Source organism: Melanerpes formicivorus, unplaced genomic scaffold, assembly GCF_026170545.1.
Source record: "Melanerpes formicivorus ecotype bairdi unplaced genomic scaffold, bMelFor1.0.p_v2 SCAF_143, whole genome shotgun sequence".
NCBI lineage: Eukaryota > Metazoa > Chordata > Aves > Piciformes > Picidae > Melanerpes > Melanerpes formicivorus.
The window spans coordinates 185,764-212,698 of record NW_027142495.1 but is presented as its reverse complement, the minus strand read 5'-3'; the positions used below and the strand labels follow the sequence as shown (position 1 = coordinate 212,698).

Genomic DNA, 26,935 nt, shown 5'->3' with positions numbered 1-26,935 from the left:
ATTAGTGACTACCAGTCATTCTTCCTCTCAGCTTGTGGTAGTGTGACAAGTCACCTATGTGCTGGGATTACTACTTGACATTTCCAGCTGAGTAGTATAGGCAGAAGAGATGCCAGGGGAGGTTTACATTGGAAATAAGGAACAGTTTCTTCCCAAATAATGTTATCAAAGGCTGGCAGGGGCTGCCCTAGGGCAGTGGTGGAGTCCCCATGCTTGAAGGGACATAAAAGCCCTGTAGGTGTGGTGCTGAGGGTCTACATTGGTTGGAAAAGATCGTCAAGATCATCAATTCAAATCATTAACCCGCCACTGACAGATCTTCTCTACACCCTTAGCACCACATCTATTCTGGCTTTTCAATCCTCCCAGGGATGGGAACTCCATCACTGCCCTGGGCAGCCTGTTCCACATCTTGAAAACCCTTTTGAAGATGAAATTTTTCCTAATGTTCAACCTAAACCACCCCTGGCACAACCCGAGGTCATTTCCTCTTGCTGCAATTTAGTGTTGTAATATTAAGAGCTTGTGCTCGTGGCTCAGTACTGCTGACAAATTAATAAGTGTCTGTGAATTCTGACTGTGGAGGCTCCTTGCTTTGTCACATTCAAATGCATTTGCTAAAACATTGAAACTTCTGGTTTTTGGTTTGTTTATTTATTTGCTGTTCTGTGTGGGGTTTATTTTGGTTTTGTTAGTTTGGTTTTGTTAGCTTGGGGGTGGGGCTTGAGAATTTTTGGCTCTTTACTGTGATTTCCTGGCCTGGATTAATAGCAGCATATATATATATAAACTTTAATGGAAATTTAGAACAGAATTTCTGTCAGCTTTGCCTGAGGGGCCACTCACAGAGAAGAAAATGTGCTTGAATTCTGCTTACTTTTTTGCACAAAAGGTTCTTCCACTCAGAGGATGCTGTGCAATGTGTAGTGACACACGGAGATGATCACTGGAAATTGTATCCATTTATTGACTGGGGCGGGGAAGACAAAGTTCTTCTTGTTGTTCCTGGTGATTTTAAACTGTCTGAATCCCCTTTTGTGCCTCAGAACTGCAGAGATAACACAGTCGGTGATTACTGCAGTGCTTGTGCCCCAGGCTACTATGGGCGAGTGCTTGGATCCATCAACGACTGCTCCCTTTGTGCCTGTCCCAGAGCCAACCCTGTCAGGTAACCAAAGTTTACTAAATCCAATGTACATTTTGTCATTCTGAAATCGTTGTGCTGTGTCTCACCTCCTCCTTCCCTAACACCCTGAAAACAGGAGTTAGTTATCATAGTATCATTCAGGGTTGGAAGGGACCACAAGGATCATCTAGTTCCAACCCTCCTGCCATGGGCAGGGACACCCCACACTAGATCAGCCTGGCCAGAGCCTCATCCAGCCTGGGCTTAAACACCTCCAGGGACGGGGCCCCAACCACCTCCCTGGACAACCCATTCCAGGGTTTCACCACTCTCCTGGTGAAGAACCTCCTCCTCACATCTAGCCTGAATCTCCCCACCTCCAGCTTCATTCCATTCCCCCTAGTCCTATCACTGCCTGAGATCCTGAGAAGTCCTTCCCCAGCCTTCCTGTAGGCCCCCTTCAGATACTGGAAGGCCACAATTAGGTCACCTCGGAGCCTTCTCTTCTGCAGACTGAACAGCCCCAACTCCTTCAGTCTGTCCTCGTAGGAGAGGTGCTCCAGAACTGGACACAGTACTCCAGGTGGGGTCTCACCAGGGCTGAGTAGAGGAGGAGGATCACCTCCCTCGACCTGCTAGCCACACTTCTCCTGATGCAGCCCAGGATGTGATTGGCTTTGCGGGCTGCAAGTGCACATTGAGAGCTCATGTTGAGCTTCTTGTCCACCAGCACCCCCAAGTCTCTCTCCTCAGGGCTACTTTCCAGCCAGTCACTGCCCAGCCTGTATTTGTGCCTGGGATTGCCTCGACCCAGATGCAGGACCCTGCACTTGCTCTTATTGAACTTCATGAGGTTGGCTTGTGCCCACCTCTCCAGCCTGTCAAGGTCCCTCTGGATGGCCTCCCTTCCCTCCAGCATGTCTGCTGCACCACACAGCTTGGTGTCATCAGCAAACTTGCTGAGGGTGCACTCAATGCCACTGTCCATGTCACTGACAAAGATGTAGAACAAGACAGGTCCCAGGACTGATCCCTGAGGGACTCCGCTTGTCACTGGCCTCCACTGGGACATGGAACCATTGACAGCCACTCTTTGGGTGCGGTCATCAAGCCTTCATTTTTAGGACTTTTAGACCTTTACCTCTTTTAGGAAACGGATTAATTGTTCACAGCTCATGGTAACTCCTCGAGGTTGCAAAATAAAAAGATTATCTACATGGAGAAATATTTTTTTTTCTCCAAGAGTAGATCAGCCACATAGAATATTTTATAAATAATACAGTAAGTTGCTTTGGCATGTTTTAGTTTCATTTGTGGGTCTCTTTCCTCATTCAAACACTTACTGTCTTCCCTTTGAAAAGGAAGGCCAGAAGGTGCTTGATCATGTTAGGCCATGATGGGGTCCCACTGGGAAAGCAAACTCTAAGAAAAATTTGAAGTACAAATCACAGAACCCCAGCATGGTGAAGGTTGAAAGGCACCTCTGGAGACCATCTAGTCTAATCAACCTGCTAAAGCAGGGTCACCCCCAGCAGATTGCCCAGGATGGCCATGTCCAGGTGGGTTTGGAATCTCTCCAGAGAAGGAGATTCCATGACCTGTATGCCAGCCTGTTCCAACTCGCAAGGTAACTGTTTATGTTCAGGTGGAATTTTAGAGCACTGCATCAGTTTGGCCAGAGGATGCTGTTGTTTGCAGTATTTAACCTGTAGCTGAAGGTTTTCTCTGCCTTTGTATGGTCTTCCATTTATATTCTAGCAGATATTTGTTGCTTCTTCCTCCAGTTTTAGTCCCACTTGTGTCCTGAAAGGTGCTCAAGATTACCACTGTGATGCTTGTCTCCCAGGATATGAAGGACAGTACTGTGAAAGGTGAGTCACACATGATGTCTCCTTTTATTTCCAATGACAGTTTGACTAATATCAGCCATATTTGTACCCAGAATATTCAGTGTTCACATATCTGTGGGTGAGTCCTGAAGGACTTTAGTTTGTTACTCTTAAGAAACCATCAATTAAAAACCTCTCAGTGGTCTCAAAGATAGTATCTTATTGCATGATGCGTCTGGAGGTCCTAGTGGATTGGTTGACTATGGGAATGTTGACCATGAACCAGCAATGTGCTCTTGTGGCCAAGAAGGCCAATTCCACTCTGGGGTATATTAGAAGAGGTATGCTTATTAGGTTGAGAGAGGTTCTCCTCCCCCTCTACTTTGCCCTGATCAGACTGCATCTGGAATATTGTGTCCAGTTCTGGGCCCCTCAGTTCAAGAAGGACCTTAGGGAATTGCTTGAAAGAGTTCAGCATAGAGCCACAAAAATTATTAAAGGAGTGAAATATCTCCCTTATGATCTGGGGCTCTTGGAGAAGAGAAGAATGAGAGGTGACCTCATTAATATGTAATGTAAAGGGTGAGCGCCAGGAGGATGGAGTCAGGCTCTTCTTGGTGATGCTCAGTGACAGGACAAGGGGCAATGGGTGGAAATTGAGGCATAGGAAGTTCCATGTGAGCATGAGGAATTTTTTTTTTCACTGTGAGGGTGACAGAACAGTGAAACAGGCTGCCCAGAGGGGTTGTGGAGTCTCCCTCTCTGGAGATACTCAAAACCTGCCTGGATGCATTCCTGTGTGATCTGATATAGGTGATCCTGCTTTGGCGGGGGCAGGGGGGGTTGGACTAGGTGATGTTTTGAGGTCCCTTCCAGCCCTTAACATTCTGTGATCTCTCCTGATGTTCACTTCCCCATTCCTCCTTCTGTAGGTGCTCCCTTGGCTATTATGGTGACCCTCAGGTTCCTGGTGGCAGCTGCCATCCATGTCGGTGCAATCCAAGTGGTTCTGTTCACTTGAACTGCGATGGTGCCACTGGCCAGTGCCTGTGTAAGCAAGGTGTGACAGGACAGCACTGTGAGGAGTGTGAGCCAAGACATCTTCTTGTGGAAGACAAGTGTGTTTGTAGGTGGCTCTTAAATTCCTTACTTTCCTAACGTGCTTTGGTCTATTCCAGTGATATTTGCATATACATTCTTTGAATGTTTTTATGATGTCAGGCCTTGTTCTTTCTGTGAAAGGTAAGAAATCTTAATGACTCCATATCTGTAAAATAAGGAGGTGGGGTTAGAAGGGCCTAGAGATTCCACCTCAATCATGTTGTGAACATAGAGGAAACTGCAGCTGGCATCAAGATGTCACTGCAAGGAGGCATCATGGTGTCAGACAAGCAGTTACTCCTTAAAATGGCTTATTTAGGGTTACAGACAAATGTAAGGAAATATAATATTTTATTTTATTTGTTGTTTGCCATATGTAGCATAACTTCATTCATTTAAAAGTGTTGAATCCTTCTGTCCTTGACCTTTTGGATGAGGGGTTTCTGTAATACTACTTCTGGAGTTGTCCCAGTTCTGTAGGCATTCTTCACTGACTTAGAAGTATAGAATCACTAATGTTGAAAAAGACCTTTAAGACCATCAAGTCCAACCTTCTACCCAAGACCTCCATTCCACCAATAATTAGTCATATTCCACCAACAATTAGTCATGTAATTCCTTACATTGCATCAATAATTAGCCATGTAATTCTGTATGGGATAGGGCTGGATAGCAGAAGGGCACAGGAAGGTAGAGAAATCTGCTTTTACAATTAATTGGAATTTAGGACAGGGTGTAGATATGATGCTGAGAGACATTCAATTGTCACCTGACAGTGACAGGGATAAAGGCTGGACTCAATGATCTTAAAGGACTCTTCCCACCAAAACAATTCTATACCTCTATGATTTTGCTTTGTGTATGTGAAAAAAAAAATGCCAAGGAATACCTGAAATTACTCTGCTGAAGACTTGAATGTCCTTTCTTCCCAACATTTGAGTGACAGTGGCATCACCCTGGATTTCTGACAATATAGCTAAATAGTAAGCAGTAAAATAACCAGCAGGATCAATCAGGCTTGAATATGTTCTAACCTAAAGAGAATGTTTGGAATAGGTCCACTTTTGGGACACGAAGGGGCTACTCAAAATTATACTTAAGCTCTCTTAACTCAAATGGTGAAGGCACATGCTGTGTGAATCAAAATAAATGTCAGGATTTGGTGATTTCTTTTAATGCTAATATTTCTTTTTCCTCTTCAAATGGTTTATTTAGCTTGTGATGACAACTGCACAGGAGTCCTTTTAACCAGTTTGGATAACCTCGGCAAGGCCATACTTTCAGTGAACCTCACTGGTGTTGCCCGTGCACCCTATGGAATATTGTCAGAGTTGGAGAATGCAACCAAGCATCTGAAGGTGAAATAAACTCACAAATACCAAAAATACTGAAAGTGTCTGACACTGAAACAGTCTGCCTGCCTTCTACCTACCTGAGGACACTTTTGGGCTGCTTATGGCAAACCTTCCTTCCAGCTCTTCCTCCCCTTAAAGCATGAAAAACCACTTTTTGTGGTTCTAGAAGGTCTAAGCACTTCAGTAGTTCTGATTTTTCTAGTTAAAAGCCTTCTGCTTTACTCCTTGACATACTTAGACACACTTGTTGTCCCCATGCTGGGTTTTTGAACTGGGAAAATTTTCTGTTCTTTATCCCAAGAGGCTCAAGAGTTTCAGCTTCCATTACTTTTTCACTTGTTTTTCCCTCATGCTGAAGAAAAAACTTGGAAATTCCCATTTGACACAGTGCTGCTGGATAATCCTTTGTGTTGCTCCTTTAAAAACATGGAGGAAAACTATACTTATTATGGTGTTAGCTCTGCAACATCTGAAATCTAAAAATAACCTTTCCCAGGCTTGCCCTCCTTGACAGAAATGCTGTAAGTTTCTTTGCATCTGTAGAGAAAAGTGAAGTGCAGGCCTTCAAATGTGATGCACATGTCTACAATGGCTTCTTTACTGCCATACAGAGCAGTTCCAAGGTGACCATGAAGCCAAATATAGCCTGGTATCTTCTCTTATTGGTAAGAAGATCTGCAGGGATGCTTATATTGCCTTACTGTGTCTGGAGAGCCCAAATCCTGAACCACTGGGTTCCTTTCATTGGGTTTTAACATGGAAAAATAGAGCCTTCCAGGGTCATCCTCACAGATGTTCCCTGGATGCAGCTGTTTTGGCAAGACAAGCTGCTGGAAGAGCAGCAGGTGTGTACAGGGCAGAAGCTTTTAGTTTGATAGACCTTGGAACCTGTCAAAGGCTGAGAGACCTGTGGCTGTTTAGTCTGGAGAAGAGCAGACCAGAAGGGGATTTTCTCAATGCTCAGCAAGAAGGAAAGGGTGTAGGTCAAGAGGATGGAGCCAGACTCTTTTCAGCGGTACCCAGTGACAGAGAAGGGGCAACAAGCACAAACTGGAACCCAGGACGTTCTATCTGAACGTGAGGAGAAAATTCTGTGTTGTGACGATGTTAGAGCCCTGGAGCAGGCTGCCCAGAGAGGTTGTGTAATGTCCTTCTCTGGAGAGATTCCAAACCCACCTGGACATTGTGGTCCTGTGCAACCTGCTGTGGGTGAGCCTGCTTTAGCAGGTTGGTTGGACTAGATGATCTCCAGAGGTCCCTTCCAACCTCTGAGATTCTATAATTTGTGCCACCCAGAGTGTGGAGATAAAGAGACTGAGAATCAGGAAAGCAGAAATTAGGCTTTCTCCTACTTGATTGAAAGTACAGTATGGCTGGATCCTTTTTATTCAAGATCATATTCTCTTACATGTTTTGCAAGTGAGTCATTCAAATAATAATTTAAATAATCTGAATGTGCATAGTTTCCTTCTTCTCAGAACTTTTCTGGACACACAACAAAGTCTATAAACTACAGTATGTTTCTTCTTGTTCCTTATAGAGGTCTCTAGTTCCTAAAGAAAATTCAACTTACTCATTAGCTACAGCAAAAGAAAGCCTTCAGAGCTTATCAGGAGGAATTGATCAACTGCATGGAGAGGTGAGTGTTGGCTTCTTTATTCTTAGCCTTTCTGGAGATAAATAAATGCCAGAGAGCTGCTTAGAAATTATTTAGTGTCTGTAGAGTTCAGTGAAAGAATTCAGTCCATTCTGTAGTCTTTCTGAGGAGAGGAGTTAATGTCTGTGGAATTTTGTTAACTATAATGCTTTATGGCATTTTACAGGAGATTTTCAAGGAAAAAATTGTAGTCAGGTTGGGGTCAGTCTGTTCTGATAAGTAGCATGCAATAGGAAAAGAGGAAATGGCCTCAAGTTGTACCAGGGGAGGTTTAGATTGGACATTAGGAAAAAAAATCTTCTGCAAAAGTGTTGAGAAGCCCTGGAACAGGCTGCTCAGGGAAGTGGTGGTGTCCCCACCCTTTGAGTGAGTTTAAAAGTGTGTAGATGTAGGGCTGAAGGACATGGTTTAATGATGACCTAGCAGTGCTGGGTTAATGGTTGTACTTATGAGCTTAAAGGTCTTTTCCAACCAAAATGATTCTGTGATTCTGCTCTGTGGTTCCTGTTAAAGTTCAGAAGCTTTTTGTCCTGTCATCATGTAAGATTTTAAAACTGGAGGAGGGAAATACTTTCTTCTGGTTTGAAGATGTGGAGCTTATTCTAAATTATATCATAGCTGAATATTCACCAAAAAAAAAGTCTTTGATAGCTGTTTAAAATGATCACAGCAGCAAACTGTTGAAAATCCACATGAAAAGTAGATGACATTTAAATTGTAGGTAGAAAACTGGCACCATGCTTCAACCGTTAGATCTCATTTGCTGGCTGTTTGTAGCTAAGCCCTTCTGACAGCTACGGCAATCCCATGCAGAGCTACAGGCTGGGGTCAGAGTGGCTGAAGAGCTTCCAAACAGAGAGGGACCTGGGGGTACTGATTGACAGCTGCCTAAACACGAGCCAGCAGTGTGCCCAGGTGGCCAAGAGGGCCAATGGCATCCTGGCCTGCATTAGGAATAGTGTGGCCAGAAGGAGCAGGGAGGTCATAGTGCCCCTGTACTCTGCATTGGTTAGGCCGCACCTTGAGTACTGTGTCCAGTTCTGGGCCCCTCAGGTTAAGAAGGACATCAAAACACTTGAATGTGTCCAAAGAAGGGCAACAAGGCTGGGGAGAGGCCTTGAACACAAGCCCTATGAGGAGAGGCTGAGGGAGCTGGGATTGTTTAGCCTGGAGAAGAGGAGGCTCAGGGGTGACCTCATTGCCCTCTACAACTACCTGAAAGGTGGCTGTAGCCGGGAAGGGGTTGGCCTCTTCTCCCAGGCAGCCAGCACCAGAACAAGGGGACACAGTCTCAAGCTGCGCCAGGGGAGGTTTAGACTCGAGGTGAGGAGGAAGTTCTTCACCGAGCGAGTCATTCGTCATTGGAACGGGTTGCCCAGGGAGGTGGTTGAGTCATTGTCCCTGGAGGCGTTCAAGAGGAGATTGGACGTGGCACTTGGTCTAGTCATGGGGTCTGTGTTGATAGGTTGGACTCGATGATCCTCGAGGTCCTTTCCAACCTAAGTGATACTGTGATACTGTGATACTGTGACCCATGGGTGTGTAATCTGCTAGCTGTTGTAATTACTGGTAGTGATGTAACCAGAAGAGATTGTCTTAAGACGCCTTAGTTGTAGCTAAAAAAAACCCAAACAATTCTGTGATTTGTAAATATGTAAATGTGATAATTACGATCTTGACTGCAGAAATAATTGCCAACATAATTCTTGAACTGGAACTTTCAATGTAATTAAGGCATAAGAGATATCTGAATCATCTGGGTCTCACTTCATGGAAAAACATTGAGAATACTCTGTGAGAGGAAGCAATGTTGGGGGGAGGGGAAGTGCTACATGTCATGAATTCAGCAATGTTTTAGGAGAACTGTCAAAAATTGTCTCTGATTTTATTCTAGTCATCTCGATTTTTGAAAAAAGCTTGGCAGCTCCACATAATGACCCAGGAAACCAGGAATAAAACTCAAGAACTGACTGGATTTATTGACACCATACATACAACCATCAAAGGTTTGAAGATAATTCCACTTTGCATCACTTAGAAGGTCATTTCCTTTGCAACTCTTAAAGGCCTCTTGTGGCAGTTTGAGGCCGGTTGCCTTTAAAAGGGCCACAGAGTAGAGACCCACAGTGTTCAGCCCAGTGGGTGGACACAGGAAATAGTGTGTTTCTTCCTATAACTCCTGCATCCCTTTGAATCTGGCTGCAAAGTTTATTCTCTTCCCTTTCTTCCCTCTCTTCTCCCGTGGGTGACACCTCTCATCTTCTGGTATTTTTATTGCACAGTTCTGGCCTCAGCATGGCAGGGGTGTAGTGCAGCCCTGATGTGCTTTGGGAGAGAGAAATGTGGAGGGGCAGTTGAGGCCTGACCAGCCTGAAACAGCCTAGAAGTGGGAGGAAGAAAGAGCCCTGGGGCTTATGGTAAACCCCAGGTAGGAGAAGGAAGGTTTTGGTTGGCCTGGTATAAAAGGAGTTTTGTGTAAGGCTTTGGCTTAATGAGCTTGTGTGTTAAGCCTAGACTGTGGATTTCTTTGTATTTTGCATACTTTGCTATGCTCATCACTATGTAACTGTAGCATTGCAGTTTGTGATTAGCCTTTCCTTTTAAACTTTCCATCACTATCCAATCCATTGTGTGAGCATTATTCTTTTGTCTCTTTGGGAGCGATAGAGCAATCTGTTCATGACACCTCTTTACATGGGAAGTGCTGCAGTTTGCGCAGACAGTTCACATGTATGCCTTTGTTTAATGGTATGACTAAATTGTTTACTCTCCTACTTAGTGCTTGCTGAAGTTGCCATGTCACTAAATGAAACGCTGGGCCTGGACCTCCCACTGTCAAACGCTACATCTCAGAGCCTGCAGGATGATATTTCTGCCTTTGTGGATGCGTTGCGCAAGAAAGATTTTGTTCAGCATCACCACAATGCTACCAGTGTCCTAAAGTAAGTGTCCTCTTCTACTGAAAAAACTCATTTTGCATCTCTCTTTACTATGCAATATTGCTTTTAGAGAGAGATCTGGAGATTTGTTGTCACTTGAGTATCACAAAGATTTGCAAATGAAAGCAATTATAAAGTGGTCCAGGCCGAAAGGGACCTCCAAAGGTCATCTAGTCTGACCTCCCATCAGTCAGCAGGGACATCTTCAGCTAGACTGGGTTGTCCAGGGCCTCATCAAGCCTTACCTTGAATATCCTCAGGGAAGGGGCATCAACCACCCTCAACTTTCTGGTGCAGCTGGTGAGGCTGCATCTTGAATGCCAGGTTCAGTTTTAGGCCACTCACTACAAGAAGGATGTTGAGGTGCTGGAGTGTGTCTGGAGAAGTGCAATGAAGCTGGTGAAGTGCCTGGAGGAACTGGTCTAGGGAGGAGTGGCTGAGCTAACTGGGGCTGTTCAGCCTGGATAAAAGGTGGCTGATGGGAAACCATTTCACTCTATAGCTCCCTGAAAGAAGGCTGCATCCAGGTGCGTGTTGGTCTTTTCTCTTGGGTGACAACAGATAGGATGAGAGGAAATGGTCTCAAGTTGTTCCAGGACAGGTTCAATCTGAACACGAGGAGTGTTTTCTTCCCCCAAAGGGCTGTCAAGCCCTGATACAGGCTTCCTAGGGCAGTGGCAGAGCCCCCATCCTTTGAGAGACTGAAAATCTATGTAGATGTGGTGCTGAGGGACACAATTTAGTAGTGACCTGGCAGCGCTGGGTTAATGGATGGACTCGACCATCTGAAAGGTCTCTTCCCACCAAAACAATTCTATGGTTCTGTGTTCCTTTGAAAGCAAAGCATTTCCTTTAACATTCTGAGCTGGTTTAAGATTTTGTTCCATTGTCTTGATTTGTCCCCAGTTCAAGGCTATTAAAAACTGTCTGTTGTAATCATTAGTAGTGCTTATTGCCAGAATTGGCAGTATAAAATATTGACTGTTGCAACAGTCAGCAAAATTTTTGTTCCAGCTTCAGAAATACTAAGGCTTGCCCTAGCTTACCAAAAGCTGTGAGAATGTTAACACTGGCTTCAAGGGAAAAAGATTTAGACCAGAGTGGAATAATTCTGGAATTCAGACTTTTCTCTAAGTGCTTAGGCAGGGTGGAATGTTTATGTTGTTAGCATGTCTGATTTTGTTCAACAGACTCCTCTGCTTGTCCTTGTGCTGAAGATTAAATAGTAGCTAAATGGACATAAAAATAGACTAGAAATGTATCATTTGGACTTAACATTTATTAAGAACTACAGATACCTTTTTTTTTGGTAGCACTAAAATATGCCTCCAAATGTACTGTTGCATAGTAACAGAATGTTCTGACTTTCAACATCAGCTTCTGAGCAGTTACACAGGGAATTTGTAAATTAACTTTCTCAATTATAGGCTCCATTGAAGAAAGTTCTCTGATAAGTGTCCTTTGACAGATGGGAGAAGAGAGTTAATGATATCAGAGCATTTGCTCTGCAGAAATTATCATGCAGTGCAGCTGGAAATTCAAAACTGGTGAAAAGCAGCAGCTTGCTGGTCCATTTTGCAGGGAGCAGAAGTTACCAGATGGCTCACAACAGATTGAGCTGGAGATGACATAAGGTTAAGCAATATTCACATAATCACAGACTGGTGGGAGTTGGAAGTGACCTCTGGACATCACCTAGTTCAATCCCCCTGCTAAAACAAGATCACCCACAGGAGGTTGCAAAGGATTGCAATGTCCAGGTAGGTTTGGAATCTCTCCAGAGAAGGAGACTCCACAACCTCTCTAGGCATCCTGCTCCAGGGCTCCAGCACCCTGACAGGAAGGAAAGATTTTCCCCATATTAAAGAAGGCACATGATCTCCTGGGGTGCATTAATAAGATTGTGGCCAGCAGGTCAAGGGAGGTTCTTCACCCACCTCTATTCTGCCCTAGTGGGGCCACATCTGCAGTCCTGGTCCTGTTCTGGGCTCCCCAGTTCAAGAGAGGTGGGACTACTGGAGAGAGTCCAACAGAGGCTACAAAGATACTGAGGGGCCTGGAGCATCTCTGTGAGGAGCACAGGCTCAGAGACCTGGGGCTGTTTAGCCTGGAGAAGAGCAGCCTGAGAGGGAATCTTCTTAATGCTCAGCAAGAGCTAAAGGATGTAGGGAAAGAGGATGGAGCCAGACTCTTTTCAGTGATGCCCTTGGACAGGACAAGAGGAAATTAGACCCCAGGAGGTTCCATCTGAGCATAAGTAGAAACTTTTTTGCTGTGAGGGTGTTGGAGCCATGGAGCAGACTGCCCAGAGAGGTTGTGGAGTCTTCTTCTCTAGAGAGATTCCAAACCCACCTGGACGTTGTGATCCTGGGCAACCTGCTGTGGGTGACCCTGCTTTACAAGGAGGATTGGACTAGATGATTTCTAGAGGTGCCTTCCAACCACCATCATATTGAGATTCTATGATACTAATCCCTTTTCTCTCTAGTCACCACATACAAAATTTTATGATCTGTATTACTCTCCTCTCCCCAGGGCAATCTCTTTTGGTGTGGTAAGATGAGCATCCATGTATATGTATGCTTTTAGAGAAACATTGCAGACCTTTACATGATAGAATAGAATAGAATAAACCAGGTTGGAAGACGCCTTCAAGATCATCGCGTCCAACCTATCACCCAACACCACCTAATCAACTAACCCATGTAACCAAGCACCCTGTCAAGTCTCCTCCTGAACACCTCCAGTGATGGCGATTCCACCACCTCCCCGGGCAGCCCATTCCAATGGGCAATCACTCTCTCTGTGTAAAACTTCCTCCTGACCTCCAGCCTGAACCTCCCCTGGCACAGCCTGAGACTGTGTCCTCTTGTTCTGGTGCTGGCTGCCTGATGATGCATTTACATTAATTTCACAGGATCCCATTTTCTCCCCAGTAAATCCATGCCTAAATTTCTCCTTCTTTGCTCATTTATTTTCTGATTTCTGTCTTTTTCAGAGGTGCAGAAAATTTGCTGATCCAAGTTCAGAAGGAGTATCTCAAACCCCAGCAGGATCTTGGGGAGCTAAAGAAGGATACAAGGCAGCTCTTAGCCAAACAAAACAGCAGACTGCAAGATGCCCAGGAGCTGGTGAATGAGGCTCTCACTAACACCAAGGAGACCAGTCGCTTGTTCCCTCTTATCTCCAGCAACCTGGCTGAGTTAAATGTAAGACTGGATAATCAGTGTTGTTGCATGAGACCTGTGAAGTGTAAAATAGTTTAAAAGCTGCTTTTTAGACTTCATTAAAATAATACATCTTTAAACATGTTAGTATTTGCAGTTCCTTAAACTGAAAGCAAACCAGACCCTTGTTTAGAAAGACCCCAGAAAATTGTGATATGAACTCCTCTGCACTAGCTGATTTTGCACACTTGGTTTGTGCTACAGGACAAAAAACTAAATATCAAGGAAGGTGAAGAAGTCTCAACTGCACTCATCAAAGATGGGAAGGTCCTAGTGAATGCTGCTGCTGCTCTTGCCCAAGATGTAAAGAACACGACATCTGTAAGTTCTAAGTTTTAACATCCTCTTTAATGCCATCAGGTGTGTTTTGCTCTGGGAAAAAAAGTAAGAGGGAACCATTTTGTTTTGCAGAAGCTGGAGGTCCACCAGGATGAGTTTGTCCTATGGAGCACCAAGCTGCGACACCACGTGGATGAGCTGGTGATGCAGATGTCTGTGAGAGGGGTGCTTGACCTGGTGTACAGAGCTGAGGAGCATGCTGCCCATTTCCAAAGACTTGCAGATGCACTGGAGAGGTGACAAGTTCAAGAAATAAGAAATTGGGAAAGATTTTATAGCAGCCAGCAGGTCAAGGGAGGCCGTTCTGCCCCCCTGCTCTGGCTGAGACCCCACAGGAAGTGCTGTGTCCAGCTCTGAAGTCCCCAAAACAAGAAGGACATGGAACTGTTAGAGCAGGTTCAGAGAAGGTCATGGAGATATCAGAGGGCTGGAGCACCTCTCGTGTGAAGACAGGCTGAGAGAATTGGGGGTATTCAGTCTGAGAAGAAAAGACCTTAGATCACCCTTCGAGTTTTTAAAAGGAGATACAGGGGAGCTGGAGAGTGACTTGTTACAAAGACACAGAGTGACAGGACGAGGGGTAATGGCTTCAGATTGGAAGAAGCTGGTAAGACACTGGGGGATATTCTTCCCTATTAGGGTGGAGATGCCCTGAAACAGGTTGCCCAGAGAAACTGTGGAGTCTCCAACCCTGCAATTGTTCAAAGCCAGGTTGGATGGAGCTTTGAGCAACCTGATCTAGTAGCAGGTGCCATGCTCATGGCAGGATTGTTGGCCTAGATGATCATTAAAGTTTCCTTTCAACTCAAACCATTCAATGATCCATTTTTATTGCTTATTTAAAGTGCTTTTTACTTGTAATGTGGTGTTACTCAGTGATGTGAAAGGGGTGATTAGTCTTTCATGTAGTTGATTTACACAGCAAACAGTGCATATACCTAGTTAATATGGTGTGGCTTGAAAAGCTTTTGGTCTCTGTGTGAATGCTTCATGACTATGTATCTCTGAATCTCATCCAGAAGGTGTTCCTCTTATGCCTCCATTATTGATGCACCTTGCAGAAAGGAGTGGGTTCCTATCTCAGATGCACTCAAATTCCATCTTAGAATTTGAAAGCTGGGAAGTCATTCCCATCAATTCCTTCATAAGACAGAGCATGAGACCTTCAAGGTACTTTTCCAGATGTTCCACTTGAAGAAACCATAGAATCATAGAATGGTCTGGGTTGGAAAGGATTTCCAAAGGCCATCTAATCCAACCTCCTCTGCAGTAAGTAGGGGCATTTTCAACTAGATCAGGTTGCCCAGAGGCCTGTTGAGCCTCACTTTGAGTATCTCCAGGGATGGGGCCCTGGGCAACCTGTTTAAATGTTCCACTACCCTCATAATAAAGAACTTGTTCCAGAGATCCAATATGAGTTTCCAACCATTGCCCCTCATCCTATCTCCACAGGCCTTTGTAAACAGTCTCTATCCTTCTTGAAGGCCCCCTTCAGGTACTGCAAGGTCCTCAGAGCCTTTTCTTCTCCAGGCTGAACAACCCCAGCTCCATCAGCCTGTCAATGGATTTAAAGAACACTAAAATAATTGGAGTTTTGAGATAGCCCACTTTAAATGGAAGATAATCTTCCATCCCAGGAATCCTTCTAAGATTCTTGCTGCTTTGTTTTTTTAAGTCAGCAGATCTTGAAAGTTAAATCATATCAAATTGGAAAATTTATGTCTACTTTAAGTTTGAGAGCAGAAAGTTTTCCTGAGTAACACTGATAAATTTTATAAAGGCAGATAAATTTTATAAAGCAAAATGCAATACAAAATAGCTTTCAGATGCTTATAATTTCCTCTATATTATATTTCTTTAGTTTTGAGCTCCATGTAGAATCCTGTTCCTCTTCTGTTTCTGTGATGTGTCCTATTTAAGTGCCTAAGTCAACAAATTGAAGAACTGCCCATAAACATAAAGGAACAAAATAGAAAACATAATAGCTGAAAAAGAATTAAACAGAAAACCGAGGAACAAAACAGGGGGGGAAATAGATTAAAAGGAATGAAACAGGGGAAAAAAAGGAACAAAATAGGAAAAAAGTAGGTTAAAAGGAACTAAACAATAAAAAAAGAAGGAATAAAACAGGGGAAAATCAACATAAGCCTTTGAACTGATTTTATTTTTGTTGGTTTTTAGTTCAAAATAATGAATTTAAAGCCCCTTGTGCAACACTTTTTCAAAGGGCATCTTGTGTTGAGGAAAGATGTGCATGTTGGAGCTGAAGACAGGGAGCTCTGGGCTTAAAATATTCTCATAAAAACAGATTAATTTTTTTAATTCTCTTTTTTAGTGGCCTGTCTCATGTACGAAACGTGACCCTGAACACAACTGCTGCTCTCTCCGCCCACTCCAGCGTGAGGAGCGTGATTGAAAGAACAGAGAGTTTGGCAGATGATGCATCTAGAGTTGTCAATGGCCCCTTGGATATAGTAAGTATCAGCATCAATATTTTAATTAACATCTTGTCCATTTTGCAATATTTGTTCTAATTTGTTTTGTGCATGATGAAATTTGTATCTTCTTGATGAAGGCATGAACGTGTTCTACCAGCTAGGATCTACTGTCTCCTGAGTCTACTCAAAGCAGTGATGGTACCAGATTTCATGCTTTCTTTACCTTGTTTTTCTCTGTGCTATGGAACAATTTTGCCATTTGTTTTTTGTTTCTTTTGTAATGTATCATGTATGGTTAACCTGACTGGACTTCATTCTGTGACTCTTTCATCGGTCATCTGACATATGTTCCCATAGAACTTAAATTTCCAAACCTCCCACTCCATTCCATCCTTAGAATTACTCGCAGCAGGTTGCCCAGGATCACAATGTCCAGGTAAGTTTGGAATGAGACATCTCCAGAGCAGGAGACTCCTCAACCTCTCTGGGCAGACTGCTCCAGGGTTCTCTCATCTTCATAGGAAAAAAAGTTTTCCTTCACGTTAAGGTGGAACTTCCTGCATTCTAGCTCGTGCTCTTTGTCCTTTGTTCTGTTGCTAGGCACCAGTGAAAATGGACTGGCCCCGCCACCTTGCCCCCCGCCTTTTAAATACTGATAAATGTTGATAAGATCCCCTCTCAGTCTGCTCTTCTCCAGGCTGAAGAGTCATCTCCTATTCAGTCATCTCCTTATCTGACCTATCCATGTATCTAGCTGCTCCCAAATACAGCTCTGACTTAGTCAAGGACATTTCACAACCAGTTTGTGTTTTATCTGCCATTCTTTAGCTTTGTGAGGTTTTGCATGTTGGTTTTGCAACAGTAGACTAAGAAGACCTGGCCAATTGCCAGTTTAGGGTTATTGCTTTCATATTATTCTATTTCCCCTCTTTCATCTCTTTGCTTTTCCTGATTATAAACCCAAGGGTGGCATGGGCCATGTTCTACAAGTGTCATCTACATTATGGATAGAGAAATACATCTGTGACAATGCCTCCCACAGCATTCTCCTTCAGAAACTCCTGGCACAAGACTTGGATAAAAAACTGTCTGGATAGCTAGGCCTGAAGAATGGTTGTGAATGGAGTTAAATCTGGCTGGTACCCAGTCACTAGTGCTGCTCCCCAGAGTTCAGTACTGAGGCCTATCCTTTTTAATATCTTTTTTAATGATCTGGATGAGGGAATTGAGTGCACCCTCATTAAGTTTGCAGATGATACCAAGCTGGGTGCTTGTGTTGATATGATAGAGGGTAGAGAAATTTTACAATGGAATCTGGACAGGTTAGACCAATGAGCCAAGGCTAATTATATGAAGGTTAACAAGTTCAAGTGCCAGGTCCTCCATCTGGGTCAGAACAGCCCCATGATAACTTACAGACTTAGGAATGTGTGGCTGGAAAGCTGCTACTTGGAGGGGGACCTGGTGGTGTTGGTTGATAGTCAACTGAACATGAGTCAGCAGTGTGCCCAGGTGGCCAAGAAAGCCAATGGCATCCTGGCTTGTGTGAGAAATGCCATGGCCTGCAAGAACAGGGAGGTAATCTTTCCCCCGTATTCAGCTCTGGTGAGGCCACACCTCAAGTACTGTGCTCAGTTCTGGGGCCCTCACTATGGAAACAATATTGAGGTGCTGAGATGTGTCCAGAGAAGGGCAAGGAGGCTGGTGAAGGGCCTATTACCTATGAGGAGTGTCTGAAGGAGCTGGGGTTGTTCAGTCTGGAGGAGTCTGAGGGGAGACCTCATTGCTCTCTGCAAATAGGACAGGACAGGACAGGACAGGACAGGACAGGACAGGACAGGACAGGACAGGACAGGACAGGATAGGATAGGATAGGATAGGATAGGATAGGATAGGATAGGATAGGATAGGATAGGATAGGATAGGATAGGATAGGATAGGATAGGATAGGATTACCAGCTTGGAAGAGACCTTTGAGGTCACCGAGTCCAACATGTCATCCAACACTCTCTAATCAACTAAACCATCACTCCAAGCACCCCATCCAGTCTATTCCTAAACATGTCCAGTGATGGTGACTCCACCACCTCCCTGGGCAGCCCATTCCAATGGCCAATCACTCTTTCTATGAAGAACTACCTGAAGGGAGGTTGGAATGAAGAGGGGCAGCTTCTTCTCCTTGGTGTCAAGCGACAGGATTAGAGGAAATTATTTCAAGCTGTGCCAGGGGAGGTTCAGGCTGGATGTTAGGAAATATTTCTTCACTGAAAGGGTTATCAAATGTTGAAATGGTCTGCCCAGGGCAGTGGTGGAATCACCATCCCTGGGGATGTTCAAGCAGAGTGTGGACCTGGTGCATAGGGACATTGTTTAGTGTTGACCGTTCAGTGCTGGGTGGAGGGTTTTGTTTCCCAGTTGTTGGGGTTTTGGTTTTGTTTTTATTATTATTCACTCAAAAAGATTCAGTGTCACATTGTTGGACAATTGTTTGCAACATGTATTTTTTTAATTGATGCATCATAAGTGAATTAATGTAAATATTGAAAGTATGCAGTAACTCAAAGTAAACATCTGCAGATACTTAAATGTTTTCAGATGAATTTCTGTTCTTTCTATGTGGCAAGTTGTCTTTGTTTTTCAGCCAGATGAGTCTCTCAGCGTTCTTGGAAAAGAAATCCTTCTGCTTACCGCCAAATTTCAAAGTGAAGCTAAAAATCTGCAGAAAAAAAATAATGGTCAGTTCTTTTGAGTTCACTTTTCTGTTTTTATTTCTTTTTCTGTATTCCTGGATTTTTAATGAGCATTTATGTTGTGATTTCTTTGTTTGTTTGTTTGTTTTAATAAGCATAAGCTGAGGGAAGATATTGCAGGTGATTATTGTCAAGGGTTAGGGGTGGGACAACCTCTAGACAAGTGCCAGAGGCTCTCCATGAAACCTTCTTCATTCCCAAAGGGAAGAAGGGAGAGAGATTGATGGGATGAGAAAGAAACTAAACCAGCTACAATGGAAAAAAGAACAATCCAATGAACTAGAGACAAGGAGATACAAGCCAATATGGAACACAATCTCTGATGGCAGTGACTTCACTGTTGTCTCCACTGATGCTGGAAAGTCCCAGACTGGACTCGGCAGCAGAACTGAATTCAGAAGCTGGATTCTGCAGCTAGATTAAGGAACATGGGTCGGTGTCAAAGGCAGAATGGACAGAGTCCTCCTGGGATACCTGCTATTGAAGAAGAGTTTTGACCCTAGTGATCCTTTGGCTTCATCCTGAAGATGCCACCCATGGGATGGTATCCCTTGTTACAGTATCACAGTATAACTAAGGTTGGAAGAGACCTTGAGGATCATCGAGTCCAACCTATAAACCCAGACCTCATGATTAGACCATGGCACCAAGTGCCACGACCAGTCTCCTCTTGAACGTCTCCAGGGACGGTGACTCCACCACCTCCTGGGCAGCACATTCCAATGACGAACAACTCGCTCAGTGAAGAACTTCCTCCTCACCTTGAGTCTAAATCTCCCCTGGTGCAGCTTGAGACTGTGTCCCCTTGTTCTGGTGCTGGTTGCCTGGGAGAAGAGACCAACCCCTTCCTGGCTACAACCACCTTTCAGGTAGTTGTAGAGGGCAATGAGGTCACCCCTGAGCCTCCTCTTCTCCAGGCTAAACAATCCCAGCTCCCTCAGCCTCTCCTCAAAAAAAAAAAAAAATTACCACAAATTATGCAGTCGAGTTTCCCGCAAAAATATGGAAGGCTTCACAAATTTGCGTGTCATCCTTGAGCAGGGGCCATGCTAATCTTCTCTGTATCCTTCCAATTTTAGTATATGTGCTGCCAAAGCACAGTTGTTGTTGCTGCTCAGTCAAAGGTCATCTGTCCTCCCTGCAGGTGCCACCTCTGACTTCCTGCAGCCCAAAGTGGGGCACAGAATGTGGCAGTGCCCTTGGTGTGCACAGGCGCAAATCTAAGCCAGAGACTTTGTGCAGCCCAGCCTTTGGCAGTAACTCTCCCCACCAGCATTCTCATTGCTAGAAGCAGCCACTTTCTATGCAAACCTGCCCTGAACTTCAGAAGGTGCCCTCACCGAGCAGAGACTGAGCTGAGAAGTCACAGCATTGAACAGAGTTATTTATGTTCTAGCTCGAGCCAGGACAAATACTTATGACTGTTTCATACAATTAAGATCAGTATATTATGGAGTCATGTAGCTTTTACTTTTTTCAAGTAAGAAGTTGGCCTTCACTAGACTTCACCTCCAAGCAATGCTTTAAATGATTCTTCTTCCATATATCATTAATTAAATCACTGCAGATTGTGCTGTACAGGAAGAACAAATATAATTCTGGGCAAAATCCATGCATCCATTTTTATCTAATGAACCCTAGATTACATAAATGTGTAGGATGATAAATAATTTTTATCTGTTTCTTCTACAAGGCTGAAATATAGTAACTAACTGAACCTTTTTTTTTTTTTATGTCTCTAGAAAGTGCCTTTTGGCGCAGAATCCCTCTGCAAATTCCCAAATCCTTTTGGTTTTCTGTTATTCTAAAAATATCAGCAAGGCACTAAAGTCTGCACTACTCGAAAGCATTTTGAGCACAGTTTTTATGTAGAAACAGCGCTTGCCCTAAAGGACAGAATTTTGGACAAAATTAGGCAAAAAGTGAATATTTCAGAGATCAGTTGTAACTGTAAAATGATGTTTCCATTTTAATATCAATTACTTTTACAAATATGCATGTATTTCACAGTATCACAGTAAAACTAATGTTGGAAGAGACCTCGAGGATCATTGAGTCCAACCTGTCACCACAGACCCGTGATTAGACCATGGCACCAAGTGCCACGTCCAATCCCCTCTTGAACACCTCCAGGGATGGTGACTCCACCACCTCCCTGGGCAGCACATTCCAATGATGAACGACTCTCTCTGTGAAGAACTTCCTCCTCACCTCGAGTCTAAACCTCCCCTGGTGCAGCTTGAGACTGTGTCCCCTTGTTCTGGTGCTGGTTGCCTGGGAGAAGAGGCCAACCCCTTCCTGGCTACAACCACCTTTCAGGTAGTTGTAGAGGGCAATGAGGTCACCCCTGAGCCTCCTCTTCTCCAGGCTAAACAATCCCAGCTCCCTCAGCCTCTCCTCATAGGGCTTGTGCTCAAGGCCTCTCCCCAGCCTTGTTGCCCTTCCCTGGACACGTTCAAGTGTTTCGATGTCCTTCTTAAACTGAGGGGCCCAGAACTGGACACAGTACTCAAGGTGCGGCCTAACCAATGAAGAGTACAGGGGCACAATGACTTCCCTGCTCCTGCTGGCCACACTATTCCTAATGCAAGCCAGGATGCCGTTGGCCCTCTTGGCCACCTGGGCACACCGCTGGCTCATGTTTAGGCAGCTGTCAATCAGCACCCCCAGGTCCCTCTCTGTTTGGGAGTTCTCCAGCCACTCTGATCCCAGCCTGTAGCTCTGCATGGGATTGCTGTGGCCAAAGTGCAGCACCCGGCACTTGGACTTGTTAAATGCCATTCCATTGGATTCTGCCCATCTGTCCAGTCAGTCAAGGTCCCTCTGCAGAGCCTTTCAACCCTCTAACTGACCAACATCTGCTCCTAACTTGGTGTCATCTGCAAATTTGCTGATGACTGACTCAACCCCCTCATCCAGATGATCAATGAAGATGTTAAAGAGGACGGGGCCCAGTACTGATCCCTGGGGGATTTCATGTAGCTTATACTCACCAGACACCTTTTATTCCTGCTGTTCTAATATTTTTATTTCTAGTGAGAGCATTCTACAAACTGATCACGAGTAAAAGCAAAACACTTGACTCCTGTCAGATATCACAAAGGAAACATTATAAGAATTATAAGAGTCCACTAACATGGAGAACCTCATAAAATAATAAGAATCCACGATCATGGAATCATTTTCATTTTTAGCCTTTCCTTTACCATCTTTCTACAAATTGAATTGGCCACAAAGGATTACTTTGAATGGAACAAGTTCTCACAGGAGCCTGCTTGTCCATACTGCATTCATTTCGCATGCCTTGTTTGTAAAATGCTTTTTCTGTTCAAAAATAACCAAAAAAAAAAGGATCCTTGAAGTGACTGCTTGTTATCCCATTCATAGGGTTTGTGTGGGTTGTATGGTATTTATTTATGCATAGTAAAATCGGCACTGTTTCTCCCAACAGGACTGCTATTTGGATTGAGTGGGCTAAACAAAAAGGTAGAAAAGATGCAGGAAGGTACTCATAAACTTGTCAGCCAGCTTAATGGTTCCCTGTGGCCTCTAAGAGCACTGCCTAATGGTAAGTGGAATTTATATTCATAGAATCATAGAATGGCTTAGGTTGGAAGGGACCTCAGAGGTCTTCTACTCCAGTCTGTCTGCCATGGGCAGGGATGCCTCTCAGCTAGACTTGGCTGCTCAAGGCCTCATCCAACCTGGCCTTAAACACCCCCAGGGAGGAGGCATCCACAGCCTTCCTGGGCAACATGTTCCAGAAACTAACCACGTTCATACTGAAAAACTTCTTCCTAAGATCCAGTCTAAATTTACTCTCCCTCAGCTTGAAACTATTCTCCCTTGTCCTATTGCTAGACACCCTTACAAAAAGTCCTACAACCTTCCTGTGGAATCCCTTAAGGTATTGAAAGGTAGCTATAAGGTATCCCTGGATTCTCCTGTAGGCTGAACAACCCTAGCTCCCTCAGCCTATCCTCATAGCAGATGTGCTCCAGCCCTTGGATCTTCTTTGTGGTCCTCCTCTGGACTTGCTCCAACAGCTCTGTGTCCTTACAATGATTTGCATAAAGGCAAGACCTAGAGTTCACAGAATCCCAGCATGGTGGGGATTGGAAGGGACCTCTGGAGATCATCTAGTCCAATCCCCTTGCCAAAGAAGGGTCACCATCTAGTCAGCCCTAGGTAAACTGCATCTGAAGTATTGTGCCCGGTTCTGGACTCCTCAGTTCAGTGGAGACAGGGAACTACTGGGGAGGGTCCAGTAGAGGCCACAAAGATGATGAGGGGACTGGAGCATCTCTATAAGGAGGAAAGGCTGAGAGCTGGGGTTGTTTATCCTGGAGAAGCCTGAGAGAAGATCACCTCAATGCTGATTGATAGCTAAAGGACGGAGGGCAAGAGGATGGTGCCAGACTCCTTTCAGCAGTGCCCATGGACAGGTCAAGGGGCAGTGGGCACAAACTGGAACACGGAAGGTTGCATTGAAATATGAGGAGAAACTTCTTTGGTGTGAGGGTGCTGGAGCTCTGGAGAAGGCTGCCCAGAGAGGTTATGGAGTCTCCTTCTCTGTAGAGATTCTGAAATCACTTGGACGTTGTGATTCTGGACAACCTGCTGTGGATCACTCTGCTTTATCAGTGGGGTTGGACTAGGTTATTTCCAGAGGTGCTTTCCGAGCCCTGCCAGTCTGTGATCACTTCATTCTGTCTTCATATAGTATTCCAAACTGGTTCTGAAAATTAAACAGTTTTCCTACAATTAAAAACTTGAATTCACTAGATGATCTCTAGAGTGTCCTTCCAGCTCCCACCACTCTGTGATTCATTCTGTCAAAAATGAAATTAAAACTGCTGCAAATTCTGTTATTTATATATGTGTTTATATAAACTTCCCAGCCTAAGCCATGATGTGTTCAGCAGTTAAGCAAAGTAAGAACACAAGCGGTCTTGGTTTGGAGCTGCCCTCCTAGACTCATGGATGCAAACAAAGCTGTAGGTTTTTACAAACAAAAATAGAACTTTCTACTGTGAAAGGAACATAACTGGAAACATTTCTAGTGTGTGGTAGTTTTAGGGGGGAAATTTCAACCTACCACACTAGTGTTTTCACTGTGTTTGGGTAGTGATAGGACTGTGGGGAGTGGAGCAAAACTTGAAATGGGTAGGTTCAAGATGGATGTTAAGAAGTTGTTCTTCACCGTGAGGGTGGTGAGACGCTGGAACAGGCTACTCAGGGAGGTGGTAGAAGCTCCATCCCTGGAGGATTTTAGGGTCAGGCTGGATGTGGCTCTGAGTAACCTGATCTAGTGTGAGGTGTCCCTGACCACGGCTAGGGGGGTGGAACTAAATGATCCTTGAGGTATTTTCCCACCCGGACAATGTTATGATTCTATGTTTGTAACTTCATTGCTATGCCAAGCATTTATTATTCCCAAATATTTATGAAAGCTCTGATTATTTTTTGTCATTATTATTATTATTTTCTAATTTTGGGACTGTTTCAGATACAAGGCAACACATGCTTGAGATGAAAGAACTGGCTGTGTCTTCGAACATCAGCGGTGTGATGAGTTTAAGTCACTTTGGGGATTTTAGTCGAAAGCTGCTGAATGCTTCTTCTACATTGTCCCGAGTTAATGACACGTTGAGGAAAACTAGTGAACTTCTAACTGATTCATCAAAAGTTGGTGAGTTTGCTGCTTCATTGCTCTTTAGAAATGTCACTGCTTGCAGAAACACTTTAATATTGTTTGAGTGGACGTTAAATATGAGTCTCATAACCTCAGAAAGTTTCTCCTAACACCATTAAAATGTGCTATTTTTTTAAAAGACCTCTAGAAGGAGCTCTAGATGTTTAATAGTATCTGTGGGATGCTTTTAAGGATGCATTTTCCTTACTGAAGTTTAAAGTCGTTGTAAGTAATGATTCAAAGCAGGCTACCTTGGCTAAGCCTTTCAGTAATGAACACTGCCTTTCTCCTTCACCCTGCCTCAACATCCCATTTCTGTTTTGTTAGCAATCACAGCTGAGAAGCAAGTTAAAGAAGTTGAAGCACAAGCAAGTCTTTTGCTGGATAGGCTGAAACCTTTGAAAACACTGGAGGAGAGCCTGAACAGGAACTTGTCTGAAATTAAAGAGCTCATCAGCCAGGCACGCAAGCAGGCAGCATCTGTAAGTTCCATCATCTCAGACTTAGCAGGTTTCATTGCCACTTTTGGCAGAGAAGTTATGGATAAAAAAACCTGGTTGAGTGGCCAGGTCCAAAGGGTGGTGATGGAAGGAGTTAAACCTAGAGGGTTTACAGGTGGTGTTCCCCAGAGCTCAGTATTGGGACCACTTCTATTTAAAGTATTTATCAATGATCTGGATGAGAGGATTGAGGCACCAAGCAGATGGCACCAAGCTTGGTGGGTATGTTGATCTGCTTGAGGGTAGGGAAAGCTCTACAGAGAGACCTGGACAGGTTGGATCAATGGGCTGAAGCCAATGGGATGAAGTTCAACAAGGCCAAGAGTCACGTCCTGGACTTGGGTCAAAACAACCCCACGAATGCTCCAGGATTGGAGCAGAGTGGCTGGAAAGCTGCCCAGGGGAAAAGACCTGGGGGTGTTCATGGTCAGCTGGCTGATGATAAGGCAGCAGTGTGCCTAAGTGGCCAAGAAGGCCAACAGCATCCTGGTTTGGATTAGAAATAATGTGGCCAGGAGGAACAGGCCAGCGATTGTCCCCCAGTACTCAACACTGGTGAGACCACACCTCAAATATCGTGTTCAGTTTTTGGCCCCTCACTCAATCTTAATGGTCTCACTGAAGTTCAAGAGGACTGGCTCTTGGTACATATTATAATTCCAGAATGAATTTGTTACTTATTTACCATTTGCTTTTGCTTCCTATATAAAGTAGTCAAATTCATGACATCAAAAAGCAATCACAGAGATACTTTGCTGTCAGAGAAAAGAGGAGGCGGTGCTGCCATTATGGTTATAAGCTTATTTTAGAGATTGATGTGGGATATTTCTGTATAACATCAAGTAACATTGCACATCCTTTACCAAAATATTGATTCTATCAATAAATTTATAATCTATTTTTTTGCCATGTCCATATGTTCTCTGCAAGAAGCTGCTGTGCATCCAAAAGCTGCTCTAGCAGAAGATGCTCACTACAAGGGGGTTGGATGACTTTTGAATGTCCCTTCATCCCAAACAATTCAATGATTCCTTGAATACTTTAAGACAAATATCCTTGCTTATAAATTTGTACTCCCCCTCTTGAAGGCTACAACAGTGAATCAACTTTACTATGGACCTCATTAAACTGTGAGGGGAATTTGAAAATGACTTTGCACTCAGTAATTTCTGGTATGCCTTTGGCTTTAATGTAAGGATGTTATTGTAAGCTTTAGGGAGGCTTTTGTTTTAAAAATTAAAAAGCTTTCAGTTCTTTCTGCAGATCTCTTTAATTTTATGGTTATTGCTTCTCTCTCACAGTCCACTGAAGCTTAATGAATCCATTGCGGAAGAAAGGGAGGAGTATTTTCCGACATGTCATGAACCACAGAGGCTTCTGGCAGGGTGAAAAGATTATTAGCAAAATCCCCTTTTCCAATGTTGAGAGCTTACAGAAAACCAAACCAAACTTTGAGCAGAGAGAAAAACTCTCTATACCTGTGTCCTTTATGCAAGCGTGTGCTTGATGTGTTTACTCGTTCCAGGCATATTGGATGAATCTGATTGATTTCATTCTTTGGTTAAAAAGAGTTTTCTGTTATTACAATACCAAATTCCGTAGAGTTTGGCTGCATTTAGATCATTTGGATCAATGTCTTATCAACAGCCTAGGCAATACTCAAAGGAGTTTGTGGGATGACAAGAGGAATAGGAATTTCTCCACTTCAAGACTTTAAAGATTAGAGTGATAGATTTTCTGAGTCTTTATTTTCTGCTACTACTACAATGGCTTTTAGTGATATATGGGGTTCTGATCTAAGGTTTATTGTAATTAGTTTTGCTTTCCTAGCTTCAAATCTCCTAACTGAATGAGTGAATTATGACAGATTTCATTCTTCTCTGTTTGTGAATCTTTTTGTCAAGTGAAACCTAGGAGATCTGACCCAGGCAGCAATAATTAGATGGCATGAAAGTATCTCAGCGAATGGCTTGGTCAGA

General features: G+C 43.9%; 1 protein-coding gene and 1 non-coding gene across 2 annotated transcripts in view; one reads left to right on the top strand and one right to left on the bottom strand.

Moving 5' to 3' along the window:
• LAMA1 (laminin subunit alpha 1) overlaps positions 1 to 26,935 on the top strand; it is a 118,877-nt gene that overhangs the window by 65,769 nt on the left and 26,173 nt on the right. Inside the window, exons 30-44 of the mRNA XM_068168614.1 lie at positions 1,047 to 1,168; positions 2,911 to 2,997; positions 3,888 to 4,081; positions 5,272 to 5,414; positions 6,952 to 7,050; positions 8,963 to 9,074; positions 9,848 to 10,010; positions 13,006 to 13,216; positions 13,439 to 13,555; positions 13,646 to 13,809; positions 15,909 to 16,047; positions 18,653 to 18,746; positions 22,213 to 22,329; positions 24,271 to 24,453; positions 24,784 to 24,938. Of these exons, the coding sequence (XP_068024715.1) occupies positions 1,047 to 1,168; positions 2,911 to 2,997; positions 3,888 to 4,081; positions 5,272 to 5,414; positions 6,952 to 7,050; positions 8,963 to 9,074; positions 9,848 to 10,010; positions 13,006 to 13,216; positions 13,439 to 13,555; positions 13,646 to 13,809; positions 15,909 to 16,047; positions 18,653 to 18,746; positions 22,213 to 22,329; positions 24,271 to 24,453; positions 24,784 to 24,938 (2,100 nt within the window). The remainder of the gene's footprint in view (positions 1 to 1,046; positions 1,169 to 2,910; positions 2,998 to 3,887; positions 4,082 to 5,271; positions 5,415 to 6,951; positions 7,051 to 8,962; positions 9,075 to 9,847; positions 10,011 to 13,005; positions 13,217 to 13,438; positions 13,556 to 13,645; positions 13,810 to 15,908; positions 16,048 to 18,652; positions 18,747 to 22,212; positions 22,330 to 24,270; positions 24,454 to 24,783; positions 24,939 to 26,935) is intronic.
• On the bottom strand, positions 19,758 to 19,860 carry LOC137456941 (U6 spliceosomal RNA). The gene has a single exon (XR_010991171.1). It is a non-coding gene; the product is annotated as a U6 spliceosomal RNA (small nuclear RNA).